The sequence below is a fragment of the Gallinula chloropus genome (genome assembly GCF_964237585.1).
Source record: "Gallinula chloropus genome assembly, chromosome: 5".
Taxonomy (NCBI): Eukaryota; Metazoa; Chordata; class Aves; order Gruiformes; family Rallidae; genus Gallinula; species Gallinula chloropus.
Genome location: NC_140090.1, coordinates 24907301 through 24927509, shown reverse-complemented (window position 1 = coordinate 24927509; position 20209 = coordinate 24907301). Strand labels below are relative to the sequence as shown.

General features: G+C 37.3%; 1 protein-coding gene across 1 annotated transcript in view; it reads left to right on the top strand.

Annotated features, from left to right (window-relative positions):
* The window catches only part of TTN (titin), a 239952-nt gene that overhangs the window by 166135 nt on the left and 53608 nt on the right, over positions 1 to 20209 (top strand). Inside the window, exons 221-254 of the mRNA XM_084264549.1 lie at positions 37 to 321; positions 412 to 705; positions 1114 to 1413; positions 1517 to 1825; positions 1914 to 2104; positions 2558 to 2987; positions 3483 to 3791; positions 4184 to 4332; positions 4431 to 4463; positions 4553 to 4682; positions 4783 to 5082; positions 5170 to 5487; positions 5581 to 5877; positions 5985 to 6284; positions 6895 to 7209; positions 7293 to 7441; positions 8373 to 8523; positions 8615 to 8896; positions 8988 to 9290; positions 9383 to 9685; positions 9803 to 10084; positions 10543 to 10842; positions 10932 to 11234; positions 11357 to 11665; positions 11747 to 12028; positions 12256 to 12555; positions 12699 to 12992; positions 13089 to 16055; positions 16149 to 16469; positions 16972 to 17256; positions 17478 to 17777; positions 18091 to 18393; positions 19468 to 19743; positions 19856 to 20155. Coding sequence (XP_084120675.1) covers positions 37 to 321; positions 412 to 705; positions 1114 to 1413; positions 1517 to 1825; positions 1914 to 2104; positions 2558 to 2987; positions 3483 to 3791; positions 4184 to 4332; positions 4431 to 4463; positions 4553 to 4682; positions 4783 to 5082; positions 5170 to 5487; positions 5581 to 5877; positions 5985 to 6284; positions 6895 to 7209; positions 7293 to 7441; positions 8373 to 8523; positions 8615 to 8896; positions 8988 to 9290; positions 9383 to 9685; positions 9803 to 10084; positions 10543 to 10842; positions 10932 to 11234; positions 11357 to 11665; positions 11747 to 12028; positions 12256 to 12555; positions 12699 to 12992; positions 13089 to 16055; positions 16149 to 16469; positions 16972 to 17256; positions 17478 to 17777; positions 18091 to 18393; positions 19468 to 19743; positions 19856 to 20155 — 11970 coding nt within the window. The remainder of the gene's footprint in view (positions 1 to 36; positions 322 to 411; positions 706 to 1113; positions 1414 to 1516; positions 1826 to 1913; positions 2105 to 2557; positions 2988 to 3482; positions 3792 to 4183; positions 4333 to 4430; positions 4464 to 4552; positions 4683 to 4782; positions 5083 to 5169; positions 5488 to 5580; positions 5878 to 5984; positions 6285 to 6894; positions 7210 to 7292; positions 7442 to 8372; positions 8524 to 8614; positions 8897 to 8987; positions 9291 to 9382; positions 9686 to 9802; positions 10085 to 10542; positions 10843 to 10931; positions 11235 to 11356; positions 11666 to 11746; positions 12029 to 12255; positions 12556 to 12698; positions 12993 to 13088; positions 16056 to 16148; positions 16470 to 16971; positions 17257 to 17477; positions 17778 to 18090; positions 18394 to 19467; positions 19744 to 19855; positions 20156 to 20209) is intronic.

Here is a 20209-nt window from a genome sequence, read left to right as displayed (position 1 = left end):
CCTTGAACTAATTAACTCTTTATCTCTCTTCTACAGAGCCTCCCACTGTTGAGCTGGATGTTTCTGTCAAAGCAGGCATTCAGATCATGGCTGGACAAACTATTAAGATTCCTGCTACTGTGACAGGGCGTCCTACTCCCACCATTGTATGGGCTGTAGAGGATGGTGAATTAGACAAAGATCGAGTTGTTATAGAAAATGTTGGGACAAAATCTGAGTTAACCATTAAGAATGCATTGAGAAAAGACCATGGAAGATATGTAATTACTGCTACCAATAGCAGTGGTTCCAAATCTGCAGGAACCAGAGTAGAAGTATTTGGTAAGAAAAACATTTTCTGAAATCAGCTGAGCATTTCTTTTGGTGAGATAATCTTTGGGCTTTATCCTACTCATTTGTTTGATTTTTCAGATGTTCCTGGGCCAGTCCTTGACCTAAAACCAGTGGTCACAAACAGAAAGATGTGTTTGCTTAACTGGTCTGATCCTGAAGATGATGGTGGCAGTGATATCATAGGCTTCATTGTTGAACGGAAGGATGCCAAAATGCATACATGGAGACTAGCTGTAGACACAGAGAGATCTAAATGTGATATTACAGGTCTAGTTGAAGGGCAGGAGTATAAATTCCGTGTTAGTGCCAAGAACAAGTTTGGTACTGGTCCACCTGTTGAAATAGGGCCTATTCTTGCAGTTGATCCATTAGGTAAGTTGACTAACTTTATGGGTTATTTAAAACAAATGTTAAATATAGTGTAATAAACCAGTATTGTTGTGTAAATTGTTTTCTGTACAGAAAGTATATTTACTTTTCTACTACCTGGATAAGCCATCTTCCTTAGATTATTTACTTTGTTCAGATCTCTGAATCAGTTCTGCAAAACTACTATGGTTCTTTATGTAACAAAAAACTGATGTCTACTGAGTGACTACTTGTTATACTTTTATCCACATACATGAGACAATTTATACTATCCCACAATGATACTCAGATAATTTGCATGCGTAAGCTATGGCTTTAAAGAACCAGAGATACTGTGTTCATATGATTAACAAATATCTGGTTTTTTCATGTTTTGGGCTTTTATTCATTATGATTTATCTTTGATAATAGGTCCTCCAACAGCACCTGAGAGGTTTATGTACACAGAGAGGACAAAGTCAACCATCACACTTGATTGGAAGCCTCCACGTAGTGATGGTGGCAGTCCTGTCTTGGGTTACATTGTTGAGAAGAGGAGACACGATTCAAAAGACTATGAAAGAGTTAATGCAAGGCTCTGTCCAAAAACATCTCTTCTTGTTGAAAACCTTGATGAACTTCATATGTATGAATTCCGTGTCAAAGCTGTCAATGCTATTGGAGAAAGTGAACCATCATTGCCCCTCAATGTAGTTATACAAGATGATGAAGGTATATCTGCTTAAAGAAATCCATGCACATATATCCGGAACACCACAAGGTAATTTCAGTTTCATCTCAATCTTCACGCTAACAATTTTCTTTTTCTTTTCAGTACCTCCCACTGTTACGTTACGCTTGGCTGTGAGAGGAGATACTATCAAAGTGAAGGCAGGAGAACCAGTTAATATTCCTGCTGATGTGACAGGTCTGCCAATGCCAAAGATTGAATGGGACAAGAATGAAGTTTTAATTGACCAAACATCCAGTGCACTTAAGATAACCAAGGAAGAAGTATCTAGAAGTGAAGCAAAAACTGAACTTATCTTGCCAGCAGCAATGAGGAGTGATAAAGGCACTTACACTGTGAGAGCTTCCAATCGTCTTGGCACTGCATTTCGCAATGTGCATGTTGAAGTGTATGGTAAGAATGCAACATTGTAATAAAATGACAGCTAATAAAATGCTTTTGCCTTTTTCTAAATGTAATTCTATGCTTTGTTTTCATCCAGATCGTCCTTCTCCACCAAGAAATCTTGCTGTTTCTGATATTAAAGCAGAATCATGCTATTTAACATGGGACGCCCCTCTTGATAATGGTGGTAGTGAAATTACCCATTACATTATTGAGAAACGTGATGCTAGTAGGAAGAAATCTGAGTGGGAAGAAGTCTCCAAAAGTGCTGTTGAAAGAAGATTTGGGGTAAGTTATAAAATATCTTTATTACTTTAATATACATTAAAAAATAACAGTAGTACACATCTAGTTAAAACTTTCATTTGCATAAATAGCTGTACCTGTGCTCCATTTAGACTCCAGCATTACTGAATGTTGCCCATCTATGTATGTGTGTTTTCTTCATGTGACAAAAGAAGCAGTTTTCTTTTGCTACTTTATCTCAGCTGAGTTTAGAATACCTCTTCCTTTCTATTTCGCAGCATTATTCATACCTTGACCAACAGAAAAAATAAACATGATGAAATTTTTATTTATGTTTGAAATAAGACTATCCTTTGGTCATCACATGCAGCTGTGTAGTACATGTACATATGGAGTCTCACTGACATACAAGAGAATTTAAATTTAAAAAATGCATAACTTCAAATAACTTTATTCTGAAAGTGATGAACTATTCATTTAAATCTTATTTTTCAGGTATGGAATCTTGTAACAAATGAAAAATATCAATTTAGAGTCCGAGCTGTAAACAAATATGGAATAAGTGATGAATGCCTCTCAGAAAAAGTTGTTATTAAGGATCCTTATGGCCTTCCTGGACCTCCTGGAAAGCCAAAAATTTTAGATCGCACCAGATCATCAATGCTAGTGACTTGGGAGCCTCCTTTGAACAATGGTGGCAGTCCAATAACTGGCTATTGGTTGGAAAAGAGAGAGGTGGGAGGTGTGTACTGGTCACGTGTTAACAGGGCTCCAGTGACAAAACCATCAGTAAAAGGTCTAGAGTACAACGTGCTTCGTTTGGCTGAAGGTGTTGAATACCAGTTTAGAGTTATGGCTGAAAATCTTGCTGGAATTGGCCCTCCCAGTGAACCATCAGATCCTGCCTTAGCAGCAGATCCCATATGTAAGTATATGATTTGTATGACTATTTTTAAAAGACTACATCACACCAGAACCAAAATGTGCTATTATTACTTGTAATGAATTTACTGCATTTAATCCAATGCTTTGCTTTCATTAAAACAATATATAAAATATTGGTATACAGTAGTTTCCTGATTTGTTGGTTTTCACTGTTTTAAAAATAATTAACATTAATTAAATTTTTGTGTGAACAATAAACTGTGATTACATCAATACAAACATTGCTATATAAACTTCAGAATCAGGTTTTTATATGTTTTTTCTTTATTATTAAAAGGATCAATCTTTATGTCTTGTAGCTTAAGTATCCCTTAATAATCTAAGTGATAAATATATAATTATTATGCATGTTCTAGTATCATACACTCTATGTATGACAGAAGAAAATTGAAATGCTTGCATTCTAGAAACCTTTCAGAAAAATATAGGTAGACACTAACTCTCAGGTAATTTTCACTTGCTCTTGTCTTACAAGTTGTGCCTGGTCCACCATCTTGCCCAGAGGTCAAAGACAAAACTAAATCATCTGTAGCTCTTGCATGGAAGCCTCCACAAAAGGATGGTGGCAGTCCTATAAAAGGATATATTGTTGAAATGCAAGATGAAGGTAGTACTGACTGGAAGAAGGTGAACGAAGGAGACAAACTCTTTCCTACTTGTGAATGTGTTATTCCCAACTTGAAAGAGCTCAGAAAATACCGATTTAGGGTGAAAGCTGTAAATGCTGCTGGAGAATCAGAACCAAGTCCTGCAACATCAGAAATACCTGTCCAAGATATTCTAGGTAAGTGTTCTATGAATTAATTTAGGCATTTCTATCTAAATGCCACCTACTGATGCTAATGCTCAAGCCAGATGCCAAGCAAGACAAAGACAAAACAGAATAATTATGCAAACATGTAATAAAAGATTGATACATATTTTTGAAAGTGTCATGACCATTACCAGGGCAGGTTCCATTAGAAAATTGATGAGTACCTAAGGAAATAATCTGTATTTTATGAAAATAATTACTACAAACATTTCTGTTTGTATACTTCTCAGCTTCCATTTTGAACACCCAACCTTTCTTACATAAACACACATTCTGCCTGTTTATGTGGGGGTTTATGTCTGTGCTGACAGAAATTTACTTAAAGTAGCTTTTAAAATTTATGTATCAAAATATTTTTGCAGAGGAACCAGAAATATTCCTTGACATTGGAGCACAGGATTTCCTCTCTTGCCGTGCTGGTACAACAATTAAAATCCCAGCCGTTGTCAAGGGTCGTCCAGTTCCAAAAACGTTTTGGGAGTTTGAAGGAAAAGCAAAGACAACAGCAAAGGTTAGTAAAAGAAAGATATTATTTATCTTTTCTGCATGTCTTTCTAGACTGTTAAGCCCACCCTGGTTTATATTTACACTATTTTCCTTTGTTTACAGGAGGGAGGTCATAATGTACCTGAAGAAGCTCAGGTAAAGCAAACACATTTTGTAACTTCAGTATTGCTGCATTTTTTGCAAACATAAAATTGATCTATTCTCTTTCTTTCTGTAACACACAGGTGGAAGCAACTGATACACGTTCAACAATTATCATCCCAGAGTGCAACAGAAGTCACTCTGGAAGATACAGTATTACAGCGAAGAACAAAGCAGGACAGAAAACTGTTCATGTCAGAGTCAATGTGCTTGGTAAGGCTAACACATATTGAAGTATTCAAATGGTAGCTTTTAGTCTTGTTTTTCTACATACTTACGTAAAATTGTTTCTGTTGTGCTTTTACCTTAACAGATGTCCCAGGTCCACCAAAAGACCTAAAAGTAAGTGATATCACAAGAGGTAGTTGCAAACTTTCATGGAAGATGCCAGATGATGATGGTGGAGACAGAATCAGAGGCTATGTTATAGAGAAAAGAACTATTGATGGGAAAGCCTGGACTAAAGTCAATGCAAACTGTGGAAGTACTTCTTTTGTTGTACCCGATCTCATATCTGGGCAAGAGTATTTCTTCCGGGTACGTGCTGAAAATCGTTTCGGAGTTGGTCCTCCTGTAGAAACCATCCAACGAACCACAGCCAGGGATCCAATCCGTAAGTGAAATCAAAGTAAAGAAAATTCTTTAAAACCAGATTGGATTGTACAGTCGATTTATTTACATTTCTGTTTTGTTTGTGAAGATCCTCCTGATCCACCTATTAAACTGAAGATCGGTCTTGTAACCAAGAACACAGTGAGCTTGACGTGGAAACCACCAAAGAATGATGGTGGAGCTCCTGTTACACATTATAACGTTGAATGTCTCCGCTGGGATCGTACTGGAGAAGTGAAAGAGACTTGGAAGCAATGTAACAGACGTGATGTGGAGGAAACAAAGTTTACTGTTGAGGATCTTGTAGAAGGTGGAGAATATGAATTCAGAGTCAAAGCTGTAAATATAGCGGGTCCTAGTAGACCTTCAGCCACAGTTGGCCCACTTGTTGTCAAAGACCAGACATGTAAGTACTAATTGATACTAGTATATACAAATTTCATTTTCAAATTATGAAGTATTTCTGTATACTAATTTTTTTTTCAACATTTCATTGTAGGTCCACCATCTATTGAACTGAAAGAATTTATGGAGGTTGAAGAAGGGACAGATGTTAACATTGTGGCTAAGATAAAGGGTGTACCCTTCCCCACATTAACATGGCTAAAAGCTTCTCCAAAGAAACCAGATGACAAAACACCAGTGTCGTATGATCAACACGTCAACAAGATTGTTGCTGAAGATACTTGCACTTTATTGATTCAACAGTCTCGCAGAAGTGATACAGGCTTATATACTATAACAGCTGTAAATAATCTGGGAACTGCTTCAAAGGAGATGAGACTGAACGTTTTGGGTAGATATCAAGAACTCTTATGCATTGCATAAATTTATAGCATTCATGTCATACTTTGTTTTAATAGGATTTGAATTAATTCTTCTTTATAAAAATGTATCTTTTAGGTCGTCCTGGACCTCCAGTCGGACCTATTAAATTTGAATCCATTTTGGCTGATAAAATGACGATATCATGGCTTCCTCCATTAGATGATGGTGGTTCTAAGATTACAAACTATGTTATAGAGAAAAAAGAAGCAAATAGGAGGACATGGGTACCTGTTACTAATGAGCCCAAGGAATGCTTATTCACTGTTCCCAAATTGATGGAAGGCCATGAGTATGTGTTCCGCATTATGGCACAAAACAAATACGGTATTGGAGAACCCTTGGATAGTGAACCAGAAACAGCACGAAATCTTTTCAGTAAGTTGTATTATGCTTTCAGATTATGTCAGTTGTTTTCATACACTGCTATTTGTACAAAATAGAATACCTTGAAGAGGTTTAGAATTAGCAGTGAGTTCCTAAAAGCATCTGTCGTAATTAAAACTATTTTTCTCTCTCCTTATATATTAAAATATTATCTCAGACTTTTAAGGTTTTAAATATACAAATAAGTATTTCTCTCATAAGATTCAGGTTATTCTACCATATTTGAGGCATTATTGAACTTACTGATCAGAAAGAGTCGATTTTCTGCCTTCAGTTCAGACCAAATAACTCTGATGTAGAAGAAACCTTAGGCTAGCAAGAGAAAAATCATTCTTAACACATCCAAGGTTATGCTGGGCACTGAATTAAATAGTGACCCAGGAAGGAATGAAAATGAAGGATAGATATTTTGTTTTAAAGTTTATCTACCAGAATAGGGATGGGAAGGAGAATGAGGGAAGAAATCTCATGCCGATAGGTAGCTACTGAATGCCAGTATGTTAGCACATGAGTGCATAGCTCTGTTTTCTAATCTAGCTATTTCCATCTTCCTTTAGTGTTTTGGGTTTTTTTACAAGCTATGTGTGGATTTTTTCCCCAGCTGTTCCTGGGCCTTGTGACAAGCCAACAGTTAGCAGTATAACTCGTGACTCAATGACTGTAAACTGGGAAGAACCAGAACATGATGGTGGCTCTCCTATTACTGGCTACTGGTTGGAGCGCAAAGAGACTACCGGAAAGAGATGGACCAGGGTTAATCGTGATCCTATCAAACCTATGACACTGGGGGTTTCATACAAAGTTACAGGTCTAATTGAAGGCTCTGAATATCAGTTCCGTGTTTCAGCTATTAATGCAGCTGGTGTTGGTCCACCAAGCATGCCATCTGATCCAGCCATTGCAAGAGATCCTATAGGTAAATATTTTACATTCCTATTTTTGAATTTGAAAATGTTCAAATGAGAACATGGAACATAATGGCATGATGATATTTTTCAGCCCCACCAGGCCCTCCTATTCCAAAAGTTACTGATTGGACAAAGTCTTCTGTAGACTTGGAGTGGACTCCACCACTAAAAGATGGTGGTTCTAGGGTCACTGGTTATATTGTTGAGTATAAGGAAGAAGGAAAGGAAGAATGGGAACGGGTAAGTGGAAAACTATTACAGAATCTGCCTTTCTCCTGTTGATGTGTCTATCAAAAGAAATCCCTCCAGAAATTGCACATTTTACAGATTTTCATTATGCAAGCTGCTTTTTAGAAGTTCATAATTTTGCACCATGATTAGCTTCATAGATTTAAAATATAAGACCAAATTAAAAGTAAGTAATTGCTCCTCCACAACATAAAATTAACTGCAGTTTCCTAAACTTAGAATTTTTAATTTTTCTTTTTAAAGATGTAAGAAATTATGTAGGTAATTTTTTAATAATTAGATTGCATATAAGACCAAGTTACAACTGGCAGAAAAGTAAGTAGTACTGCTATAAGGCTGTGCTACATCATTTGCAGCTTCTATATCCCTACATTTTCCTACTGTTTCCACTTACTGATTTTATTTTTTCAATAAGGTATTACTGAATATTTTGCTGCAGTAATGTATTCCTGAATGTTTAATTGATGCATACCTTGGCTATTTTTTTTATATCCATAAACATTTGGGTGCATTTTAAGCAATACCTAAATTTCCCACTCTGTTTCCAGGTAAACAGGTTTTATATTGGGGTTAAAAAAGTAAAGCTTGAGTTTTGGGTGGAATTTTTTTGGCCAGTCTTACTTCTAAGAATGTATTTGTCCAGTAAGACATGTAATTCTTCTTAGATCACAGACTACTGTAATTGCTGTTACATTCTTGTCAGAATTAACAAAAAGGTGAATCTTCCGAATGGCTTGTATGTCCATGTTCTGTATTTCTTTACATACCTTATGAAGAATTCGAAGTGAGCTAGACCCATGTATTCTTAAGACTGTCCTGTATTTGTAAATCTGAAACAACATCTGATTTAAGATTTGTTTCAAACATCGCAAATAAATTGATGATACCTTGATGTTAGCTGATTCTATAATATTTTTTCCAGGTAAAAGATAAAGAAATTAGAGGAACCAAGTTCGTTGTAGCAGGATTAAAAGAAGGATGTTTTTACAAATTCAGAGTTAGAGCGGTGAATGCTGCTGGCATCGGAGAACCAGGAGAAGTTACAGATATAATTGAAATGAAGGACAGAATAGGTATTTATCACTTACATTTACATTTTTAGTACCCTTAAGTCAAAGTGTGAAAAAAAATATTAATACTATTTTTTTGGTTCACCTCCCACAGTGGCTCCTGATATTAATTTGGATGCAAGCGTCAGAGACAGAATTGTTGTTCATGCTGGAGGAGTAATTCGGATTATAGCATATGTCTCAGGAAAGCCACCTCCAACAGTGACTTGGAGTAGGGACGACCACGCTTTACCAGAAGAAGCCAAAATTGAAGAAACAGCTATTAGTTCTTCCTTGGTCATCAAGAATTGCAAAAGGAGTCACCAGGGTACCTACACTCTTCTTGCTAAAAACGAAGGTGGTGAGCGGAAGAAGACTATTATTGTCGATGTGCTAGGTAAATAGCAGCTTCAGTCCTCGTGAACAAGTTACATTTCATAACACTTAGCATGCATACTTCAATATGCCCATTTCTTCTTTGCTTTCAGATGTTCCGGGTCCAGTTGGAATGCCATTCCTTACTGAGAACCTAACCAATGACTCTTGTAAATTGACATGGTTTACTCCAGAAGATGATGGCGGTTCTCCTATTACCAACTATATAATTGAAAAACGTGAATCTGACCATAGAGCTTGGACTCCAGTAAGCTACACAGTTACAAGACAGAATGCGACTGTTCAGGGACTCACTGAAGGGAAAGCCTACTTTTTCCGAATTGCAGCTGAGAATATAATTGGCATGGGTCCATTCACAGAGACAACAAAAGAGATTGTCATTAGAGATCCAATAAGTAAGTATTTTTTCATGTTTGGATTACTGTCATATGAGAGAAATATGCAAAAAGAAAGCATTTACCATATTTCTTTTTGTGTTTATTCACAGCTGTTCCTGACCGTCCAGAAGACCTGGAAGTAAAAGCAGTTACCAAGAACTCTGTCACATTAACTTGGAATCCTCCAAAATATAATGGAGGTTCAGATATCACCATGTATGTTCTAGAGAGCCGTCTCATTGGAAAAGAGAAATTCCACAAAGTTACAAAGGAGAAAATGCTTGATAGAAAATACACTGTGGAAGGCTTGAAAGAGGGTGACACCTATGAATATCGTGTGAGTGCCTGCAATATTGTGGGGCAAGGCAAGCCATCATTTTGCACAAAACCAATCACATGCAAGGATGAAATTGGTATGTAACGTTTTTTAATATTTTGAAAACAGTGATTATATTTACTCATTCCTCCCTTTTTGTTAATATTGTTATTTGACATTTGTGGGCATTGTGTTTTTTAATATCATCTTTCAGCTCCTCCAACGCTTGACCTTGACTTCAGAGACAAGCTTATCGTTCGGGTTGGTGAAGCTTTTAGCCTGACTGGACGTTACTCAGGCAAGCCTGCACCAAAGGTTACTTGGACAAAGGATGATGTTGTTGTGAAAGAAAATGACCGTACAAAGATCAAGACAACTCCTACAACTCTTTGCTTGGGAATACTAAAATCTGTCCGTGCAGACTCAGGCAAATATTGTGTTACTGTAGAGAACAGCACAGGATCAAGGAAAGGATTTTGTCAAGTTAATGTTGTTGGTATGTTTTCCTGAACATTATTATCTGTGATTTTTAGTAGTGATTAGAATTAATTGAATTATATACAATAAATATATAAATACTAAAATCTGTTCTTTATTACAATTGTTTGATTTACTGCATTCATATTTAGAGTTAAATACTATTTATTAATTTGAGCACATCATTAACTGTGGGTTAGTTTATTCAGTATGAATAATTTAATGTCTTCACATTTTAAAAATGGCAATGCTTTAGAAAATGTCTATCACCAAATATCTTATAAACATAAAGGAATCAAATCCAGTGAGTTGAACACATATTAAAGAGGTATAATGTTGAGGTCTTGATTCCTTATGAAGACTTTGATGCCAAGTTTCTACTTTCATAATATATTTATTGTATTAACACTGGTTAATCTATGTCATTATGTGAGGTTCATATAAAATCATGGGTATGCTTTATTTTTTCTTAAACAGATCGCCCATCACCTCCAGTAGGCCCAGTTATATTTGATGAAGTTCATAAAGACTATATGGTAGTTTCCTGGAAACCTCCATTAGATGATGGAGGCAGTGAAATTACGAACTACATTATTGAGAAGAAGGATGCACACAGAGACCTGTGGATGCCAGTTACATCTGCCACAGTAAAGACAACATGCAAAATTCCTAAGTTGCTTGAAGGAAGAGAATATCAAATTCGAATTTATGCTGAAAATCTTTATGGTATAAGTGATCCTCTCATATCTGATGAGATGAAAGCCAAGGACCGTTTCCGTATGTTATTTATTTGCTATCTAACTTTGATACTTTAATCTTTACTCTGTTTATAGCGCTCATAAACTTTTTCTACCTCCCTTTCCCAGGTGTTCCTGATGCACCTGAGCAACCAATCATTAAGAATGTTACCAAAGACTCTGCAGTAGTGGTTTGGAAGAAACCGTATGATGGAGGCAAACCAATAACAAACTATATTGTAGAAAAGAAGGAAACAATGGCTACAAGATGGGTCAGAGTTACCAAAGACCCAATTTTTCCCAGTACTGAGTTCAAAGTACCTGACCTCCTTGAAGGCTGTCAATATGAATTCCGTGTTTCAGCAGAAAATGAAGTTGGCGTTGGTGAACCTAGTCCACCATCAAAGCCAATTTTTGCTAGAGATCCAATTGGTAAAGTATTAAGATCCATTCCTCATTGAAATTTTAATGCACTCTTCATTTCAGTCGGAAAATTATTTTAATATTTTCCTTTTTTTCCCTTGTGTGTGTGTGTCTTTTTTTTTTTTAAACAGCAAAACCAAGTCCACCTGTTAATCCAGAAGCAGTAGATAAAACTAAAAATTCAGTTGATTTATGTTGGCAACCCCCACGCCATGATGGTAATGGCAAGATAATTGGCTACCTTGTTGAGTACCAGAAAGTTGGAGATGAAGAATGGAAAAAAGCCAATCTTACAGCAGATTCTTGCCCTGAAACAAAATACAAAGTCACTGGCCTTACTGAGGGTTTAACCTATAAATTCAGGGTCAAGGCAGTCAATGCAGCAGGTGAATCTGAACCAGCCTATGTTCCTGATCCAGTAGAAGTAAAGGACAGACTTGGTGAGTTTAATAAAATCGGATGCTTAACTAAGATCTTTTTATTATCCCTGCTTTTCTAAAAACATACCATTTTGATTCCAGAACCTCCTGAGCTGATACTTGATGCTAATATGGCCCGAGAACAGCATGTAAAAGCTGGTGATACCCTGAGACTTAGTGCTGTTATTAAAGGTGTTCCATTCCCAAAAGTTACTTGGAAGAAAGAAGATCATGAGGTGTCACCCAAAGCTGATATTGAAGTTACAGGAGTTGGCAGTAAGCTTGAAATTCGTAACACTGTCCATGAAGATGGTGGAATTTACTCCCTGACAGTTGAAAATCCAGCTGGTTCGAAGACTGTTTCAGTAAAAGTTGTTGTCTTAGGTAATCTTTATGATAGTCCCTTTATACCGCATGTTTTTATTCTATAATTAAAAATTAAGAAATAAAGGAATATTGGGAAAACATCAATAAACCAAGTTATAAGAAATACACAGAAAAAGGACTAAAAATTACATTAAATATATTAATTTCCCTTGAAATTTACTAAGTTTTTAAAAAAATGCTTTGTCTATAAAATAAATAACAGAGCCAATTTTTATCACTATTAGATAAGCCTGGTCCACCCAGAAATCTGCAAATCAGTGAAGTTAGAAGCGATTCTTGCTATATCACTTGGATGGAACCAGAAGACGATGGTGGCTCTGTCATTACCAACTATGTGGTGGAAAGAAAAGATGTAGCTTCTGCACAGTGGGTAGCCATTTCATCATCCTCCAAGAAACGCAGTCACATGGCTAAATATCTGATGGAAGGCACTCAGTATCTCTTCCGAGTTGCAGCTGAGAATCAGTTTGGTAGAGGTCCATATGTGGAAACACTCAAGCCTATTAAAGCTATGGATCCACTACGTAAGTGTTTTTCAGTTACAGAATTTGTTTTATTCATATTGTTTTGGAAATTTTTGAGATTATCTTGGTACTGTTGTGAAGGTGGTACGCTGTTACCATAGATTGGGCATCATAGTAACCATTTTGGTTTTGTATTTTAAAAGATCCACCGGGGCCACCAAAGAATCTGCATCATGTAGATGTTGACAAGACTGAAGTTTCCCTTGTTTGGAATCGACCAGATCGTGATGGTGGTGCTGAGATAACTGGATATTTGGTGGAATATCAAGAAGATGGTGCAGACGAGTGGACAAAGTTCCAGACAGTCCCTATGCTAGACTGTGTTGTTACAGGTCTACAAAAAGGAAAAATATACAAATTTCGTGTGAAAGCTCAGAATATTGTTGGTCTTAGCCTTCCAGATACAACTATACCAATAGAGTGTCAGGAAAAACTAGGTAAATTTTAGTTTTTCAAGTTGCTTAACTGATTCTTTCTCTTTTTCTTTGAGCATTTCCCCTGAAAAAATCATTTCTATTTTTCTCTAATTTCAGTACCTCCATCTGTGGAACTAGATGTGAAATTAATTGAAGGTCTTGTTGTTAAAGCTGGCACCACAGTGAGGCTTCCTGCAATTATGAGAGGTGTGCCAGTTCCCACTGCAAAATGGGTTACTGATAGTGTTGAAATTAAAACTGATGGCAGACACAAGATTGAGACTGACAATTATTCAACTGTACTCACCATCAAAGACTGTATAAGAAAAGATACCGGAGAATATCTACTCACAGTTTCTAATGCAGCTGGCAGCAAAACTGTCGCTCTACATCTTACAGTTTTGGATGTTCCTGGGCCACCAACTGGTCCTATTAATATTCTTGAAGTAACACCAGAACATATGGTTATTTCTTGGCGCCCTCCTAAAGATGATGGTGGGAGTCCTATAATAAATTATATTGTTGAGAAGCGTCAATCAAAGAAAGAAACCTGGGGAGTCGTCAGCTCTGGAACAAGTCACACAAAAATTAAGATTCCGCGACTGCAGAAAGGCTGTGAATATATTTTCCGTGTTCGGGCAGAAAATAAGATGGGCATTGGTGCACCCCTTGATTCAGAACCAACAGTTGCTAAACATATGTTTGATCCACCATCTCCACCTGGTAAACCAACTGTTTATGATATCACAGAAAATGCTGCAACAGTATCTTGGACCCTACCAAAATCTGATGGTGGAACTCCAATAACTGGTTATATACTCGAACGTCGGGAAGCATCTGGAAAATGGGTCCGTGTCAATAAGACACCAATACTTGATATGAAATACAGAGTCACTGGTCTTTTTGAAGGCAACACATATGAATTCAGAGTTTTTGCAGAAAATATGGTGGGCTTAAGCAAACCATCTCCAAGCTCTGATCCAATAAAAGCGTCACGTCCTATCACTCCTCCTGGACCACCTATAAATCCAAAATTAAAAGACAAAACTAAAGAAACAGCTGATCTTGTGTGGACAAAGCCCCTCAAAGATGGTGGGAGCCCAATTCTGGGATACATTGTGGAATGTCAGAAAACGGGAACTACGCAGTGGAATAGGATTAATAAGGATGAACTCATTAGACAGTGTGCTTTCAGAGTACCTGGGTTAATAGAAGGAAATGAATATAAATTCCGAATCAAAGCAGTCAACATTGTGGGAGAGGGAGAACCAAGAGAACTGGCAGAAACTGTACTTGCAAAGGATATTCTTTCTCCTCCAGAAATAAGCCTAGATGTGACCTGTCGAGATTTAATTACCGTCCGAGTAGGCCAAACAATCCGTATTACTGGTAAAGTAAAAGGCAGGCCAGATCCTGACATAACGTGGTCTAAAGATGGCAAAGTGCTAGTCCAAGAAAAAAATCTTGAAATAGTCCATGATCTACCTAATGTTGAACTGCAAGTGAAAGAAGCTAAAAGATCTGATCATGGCAAATACATAATAACAGCTAAGAACAGCTGTGGACATGCTCAAGCTTTTGCTGTTGTTAATGTACTTGACAGACCTGGACCGTGTCAAAACCTGAAAATAAGCTACGTCACAAAAGATTCTTGTATGATTTCTTGGGAGAGTCCAGTGGATAATGGTGGCTCTGAAATTACAAATTACATAGTAGAGTATCGTCAACCAAATCAGAGGGGGTGGTCAATTGTCTCCTCTGATATCACTAAACGATTAGTAAAGGCAAATCTTATAGAGAACCGTGAATACTTCTTCAGAGTTTGTGCAGAAAACAAAATAGGTCCAGGTCCTTGTATTGAGACCAAGACTCCCATCCTTGCAATCAATCCTATTGACAAGCCTGGAGAGCCTGAAAATCTTCACATTGCAGAGAAAGGAAAGACATTTGTATATCTGAAATGGAGAAGGCCAGATTATGATGGTGGAAGTCCCAATTTAAGTTATCATGTTGAGAGAAAACTGAAAGATTCAGATGAATGGGAAAGAGTTCACAAAGGCAGCATTAAGGAAACACACTACATGGTAGATAAATGTATTGAAAATAAGATTTACCAATTTCGAGTTCAAACCAAGAATGAGGCAGGTGAAAGTGACTGGGTAAAAACAGCTGAAGTTGTTGTGAAGGAAGATTTGCAGAAACCAGTGCTAGATTTGAAGTTAAGTGGGGTGCTAACTGTGAAAGCAGGTGACACAATTAGAATTGAGGCTGGAGTCAGAGGAAAACCACAGCCTGAAGTTGTATGGACAAAAGACAAAGATGCCACAGATCTAACCAGATCTCCAAGAGTCAGTATTGAAACAACTGCTGATACATCTAAGTTTGTTCTCACAAAATCAAGGCGGAGTGATGGTGGGAAATATGTGATTACTGCAACTAACACAGCTGGTAGTTTCGTAGCATATGCTACTGTTATTGTCTTGGATAAACCAGGTCCTGTAAGAAACCTGAAAGTTACTGACATTTCAAGTGACAGATGTACTGTTACTTGGGACCCTCCAGAAGATGACGGTGGTTGTGAAATACAGAACTACATCCTGGAAAAATGTGAAAGCAAGCGTATGGTTTGGTCTACATACTCTTCCTCTGTCTTAACGAACTATGCAAATGTGACACGTCTCATTGAAGGTAATGAATATATATTCAGAGTTCGTGCAGAGAATAAAATGGGCACTGGTCCACCAACAGAAACACATCCAATTATTGCAAAAACAAAATATGATAGACCTGGACGCCCGGACCCTCCAGATGTCACAAGAGTTAGCAAAGAAGAGATGACTGTAGTTTGGAATCCACCAGAATATGATGGTGGCAAATCAATTACAGGATACATTTTAGAGAAGAAAGAGAAACGATCACTAAGATGGGTTCCTGTTACTAAGACTCCAATCCCAGAGAGACGCAAGAAGGTTACTAATCTTATCCCTGGTCATGAATATCAGTTCCGTGTCAGTGCTGAAAATGAAGTTGGACTTGGAGAGCCAAGCTTGCCATCAAGACCTGTAGTAGCAAAAGACCCAATAGGTATCATAGCACTGTATTCTACTTTTTTTTTAAAATTTTAATATAACAGATTGCACAACTGTACTCTTATCTGTAACTTTTATTGTTTTTCAGAACCACCTGGTCCTCCCACAAATTTGAGAGTGGTTGACAGCACAAAGAGTTCTATAACCCTTGGCTGGGGAAAACCAGTGTATGATGGTGGTGCTCCAATTATTGGATATGTTGTGGAAATTAGACCAAAAGTTGAGGGTGCTGATCCTGAAGCAGGATGGAAACGATGCAATGTTGCTGCCCAAGTTATTCATACAGAATTTACAGCCACCAGCCTGGATGAGAACCAACTATATGAGTTCAGAGTTTCTGCCCAAAACCAGGTTGGCCTCGGCAGACCAGCTGAACTGAAAGAAGCTGTGTCTCCCAAAGAAATACTTGGTGAGTTTTCCCATCCTCTTTATGAGTTTTTCACATAGAATCTTTATTTGCTCTGATTTTATTTTATTTCATATGCTAAATCATCCTGTTTTCTGGCTGGGGTAGTTAATTTTCACAAAAAGCTGGGAGTGGACACAGCCAGGATAGTTGACCCAAGCTAGCCAAAGGAGTATTCCATACCATATGATGACATGCTCAGTATATAATAGGGAGCTGGCTGGAGAGGAGGGGCCACTGCTTGGGGGCAAGCTAGATATTGAACTCCAGGGGAGAGAAAATTGCACTCTGTATCATCCACTTTGTATATTCTTTTTTGAGTATTGCTATTGTTTTCCTCTTATTTGCTTTCCTAGTAAACTGTCCTTCTCCCAAACCATGAGTTTCATCTTTTTCTTCCAATTCTCCTCCCCATCCCACCAGGAAGAGGTCATTGAACAAGTGGCTGCTGTGGCTAAACCACAACATAAACTTTGATTTCTATTTCTTTAATTTTGTCTTTCAGAACCTCCTGAGATTGAGTTGGATGCAAGCATGAGAAAATTAGTCACAGTCAGGGCAGGCTGCCCAATCAGACTTTTTGCCATTATCAGGGGTCGCCCAGCACCAAAGGTTACCTGGAGAAGAATGGGTATTGATAATGTTATCAGAAAAGGACAAGTTGATCTTGTTGACACCATGGCCTTTTGTGTAATCCCTGATTCAACACGTGACGACTCAGGCAAATATTCATTGACACTTGTTAATGCAGCTGGAGAAAAGGCTGTATTTGTGAATGTCAGAGTCCTGGGTAAGTAATGAGAGAAATACTTTTAGATAATTTTTTTAACAATATTGAATGTTCATTGCAGGAATTTTTATGATACCACCCCCAACCCCCCTCAGGTGCTAGTTTCTGAGCACCATTACATCAGTTTACGTTAACTCTCCCTGTATAGGAAATTGCTAGTCCCCTTTAATTTTGACTTATTAAAGAACAAAAGGCTAGCATATATTGAAATTTCTTTATAGATACTCCTGGACCTGTGTCAGACTTCAAGGTTTCAGATGTCACCAAGATGTCATGCCATCTTTCATGGGCACCTCCAGAGAATGATGGTGGTAGCCCAGTGACTCATTACATCCTGCAGAAACGAGAAGCTGACAGGAAGACCTGGGGAACAGTCACTGCAGAACTAAAGAAAACTAGTTTCCAAATAGCCAACCTTGTACCTGGAAATGAGTATTTCTTTAGAGTAACAGCAGTAAATGAATATGGGTCAGGTGTTCCAAGTGACATACCAAAACCAGTTCTAGCAACAGATCCCCTAAGTAAGTATTCATTTATGCACTTTTTGTTTAATTCTCTAATCTTTAATAAGATTTTGAATTTTTTTAAAGTCAGTGTTGCTAAATTGGACAATGCTACTAACTACTCAATGATCAATATAAGTATTTCTGTGACATTTCCTTTCAAAGAATACAACATATAGTACCTTTACAATTATGAAGAATTTTTGTTCTTTTCTATATTGTCCTTGATGAGTTAGCATGGATAGCAGCCAATGATTCAATAAACGCCCAATAGTGAAAAAATCTTGTGAATTCAATTTTTAATGGGCTTTTTTTTTCCTGCCCCTGAAAGGTGAACCTGACCCACCAAGAAAACTTGAAGTTACTGAAATCACAAAGAACAGTGCTACTTTAGGCTGGCTGCCACCACTGCGTGATGGAGGCTCGAAGATTGATGGATACATTGTTAGTTACAAAGAAGATGAGCAACCAGCTGATCGCTGGACAGAATATTCAGTTGTAAAAGATCTCTCCATTGTTGTAGCTGGTCTGAAAGAGGGAAAGAAGTACAAGTTTAGAGTGGCAGCTAGAAATGCTGTAGGAGTTAGTTTGCCAAGAGAAACTGAAGGAATATTTGAAATTAAAGAACAACTCAGTAAGTAACAATTTAAATACTACCTGTGTTGTACTATTCTGATTTAACAATGAAATGAGCAAGAATTTTAGTTGAGGGGGTCCCAGAAACACATATGCTTTATGAAGTCATCTGGAGGATTATTATTAACTGTATTGAATATTTTGACACATCAGAAAGGATAAGAGTTGACCCTAATTGAGAATTATTAGAATTTGGCAGGCATGTTTTCAGTTGCAACCAGAAGATAAAACTAAGGAGAAAAAGTAAATATCTTCAATGAACTTAAAATGAAAGAAAAAAGAGTCAGAGTGGTAGCTCAAGAGATAAATGGGGCAAATAGTGGGACTTGTTTTAAAATAAGAGAAAATAAGTTGTTTATATTGTAGAGTTGGTTGAGAATGTAAATTTCAAGACAGGAGAACAGGTTGACTTCATTAAGATAGTGGAGTCCCTGAGGCACTGGAAGACAGAGGTAAGGGGCAACTGAAAAGAACCTTCTTCATTTGTGACATGGGAAGAGGAAGATAGAGGTATAGGAGCAAAAGAGAATGAAAACTAGACAATGGCAGGTAAAAAACTACATAAAACATACTGGCGGGTTTCTTTTGGACAAAATTGGAAAGATTTTGTGCAAAAGGAGAAGGGGATCTACTTGAATAATTCAAGGGTATAAAATGATTGACTGTGGAAATGGGTTTAGTTCAGTGAGAGCTCGTCTTCCATTTCTCCTCCTTCACTTTTGCCTTGTAGAAAGTCAGCAATTAGTGAACAAGTTCCACATATAAAGAGGAATTGTGTATCATGCATTAATAGTGGACAGGTCTCTACATAAACATAAGAAGGCAATTGAAACTCAAAAATATTCTCATATATACCATTCAAGATCGTGAAAGTAAGACTGGAATAGATATTGCCCACTGCAGAATGTCTAGTTGTTTGTAAGTGTAACTTAAATTTAAAAATATCAAGTCATTACTGGTGATTCCACTGGAGAGAGAAGCAGAGGACTTTCACATGAATACAAAACAAAAAGTAAACTAATATGGGACAGAAATTGAATTTATTTGTCTGTGTGTGTGTTTTTTTTTCCAGTTCCACCGAAGATCCTGATGCCTGACCATGTTCACATTAAAGCTGGAAAGAAACTGAGAATTGAAGCTCATGTATATGGGAAGCCTCAGCCAGTCTGTAAATGGTTGAAAGGAGATCAAGATGTAGTTACATCCAGTCGCCTTGCTGTGCATAAGGCAGAAAAGTCTTCTGTTCTTATCATTAAGGATGTGACTAGAAAAGATTCTGATTTTTACACTCTTAATGCAGAAAATAGCTCTGGTACTGATAGTCAGAAAATCAGAGTGATAGTCATGGGTATGTCCCATTTGATTATATTTATGCAGCTTTATACAAAAATATTTTTAGTGTATTCCAGTGGTTGTAATTTTCTTTCATCCCCATTTCTTAATTCATTTTTTTAATGCAGATAAACCCGGTCCACCACAACCTCCATTTGATATTTCTGAAATAGATGCTGATGCATGCACACTTGCATGGCATATACCTCTCGAAGATGGTGGCAGTAACATTACAAACTATATAGTTGAGAAGTGTGATGTAAGCCGAGGAGACTGGGTAACAGCTTTGGCTTCTGTCACAAAGACAAGCTGCAGAATTGGAAAACTGATTCCTGGAGAAGAGTATATGTTCCGTGTTCGGGCTGAAAATCGTTTTGGGATTTCTGAACCACTTACTTCTGGCAAGATGATTGCAAAGTTCCCATTTGGTATGTCAGGTTTTAATAGAAGCATTTTTCTTTTTGGTCCTCCTGATAAGAAAA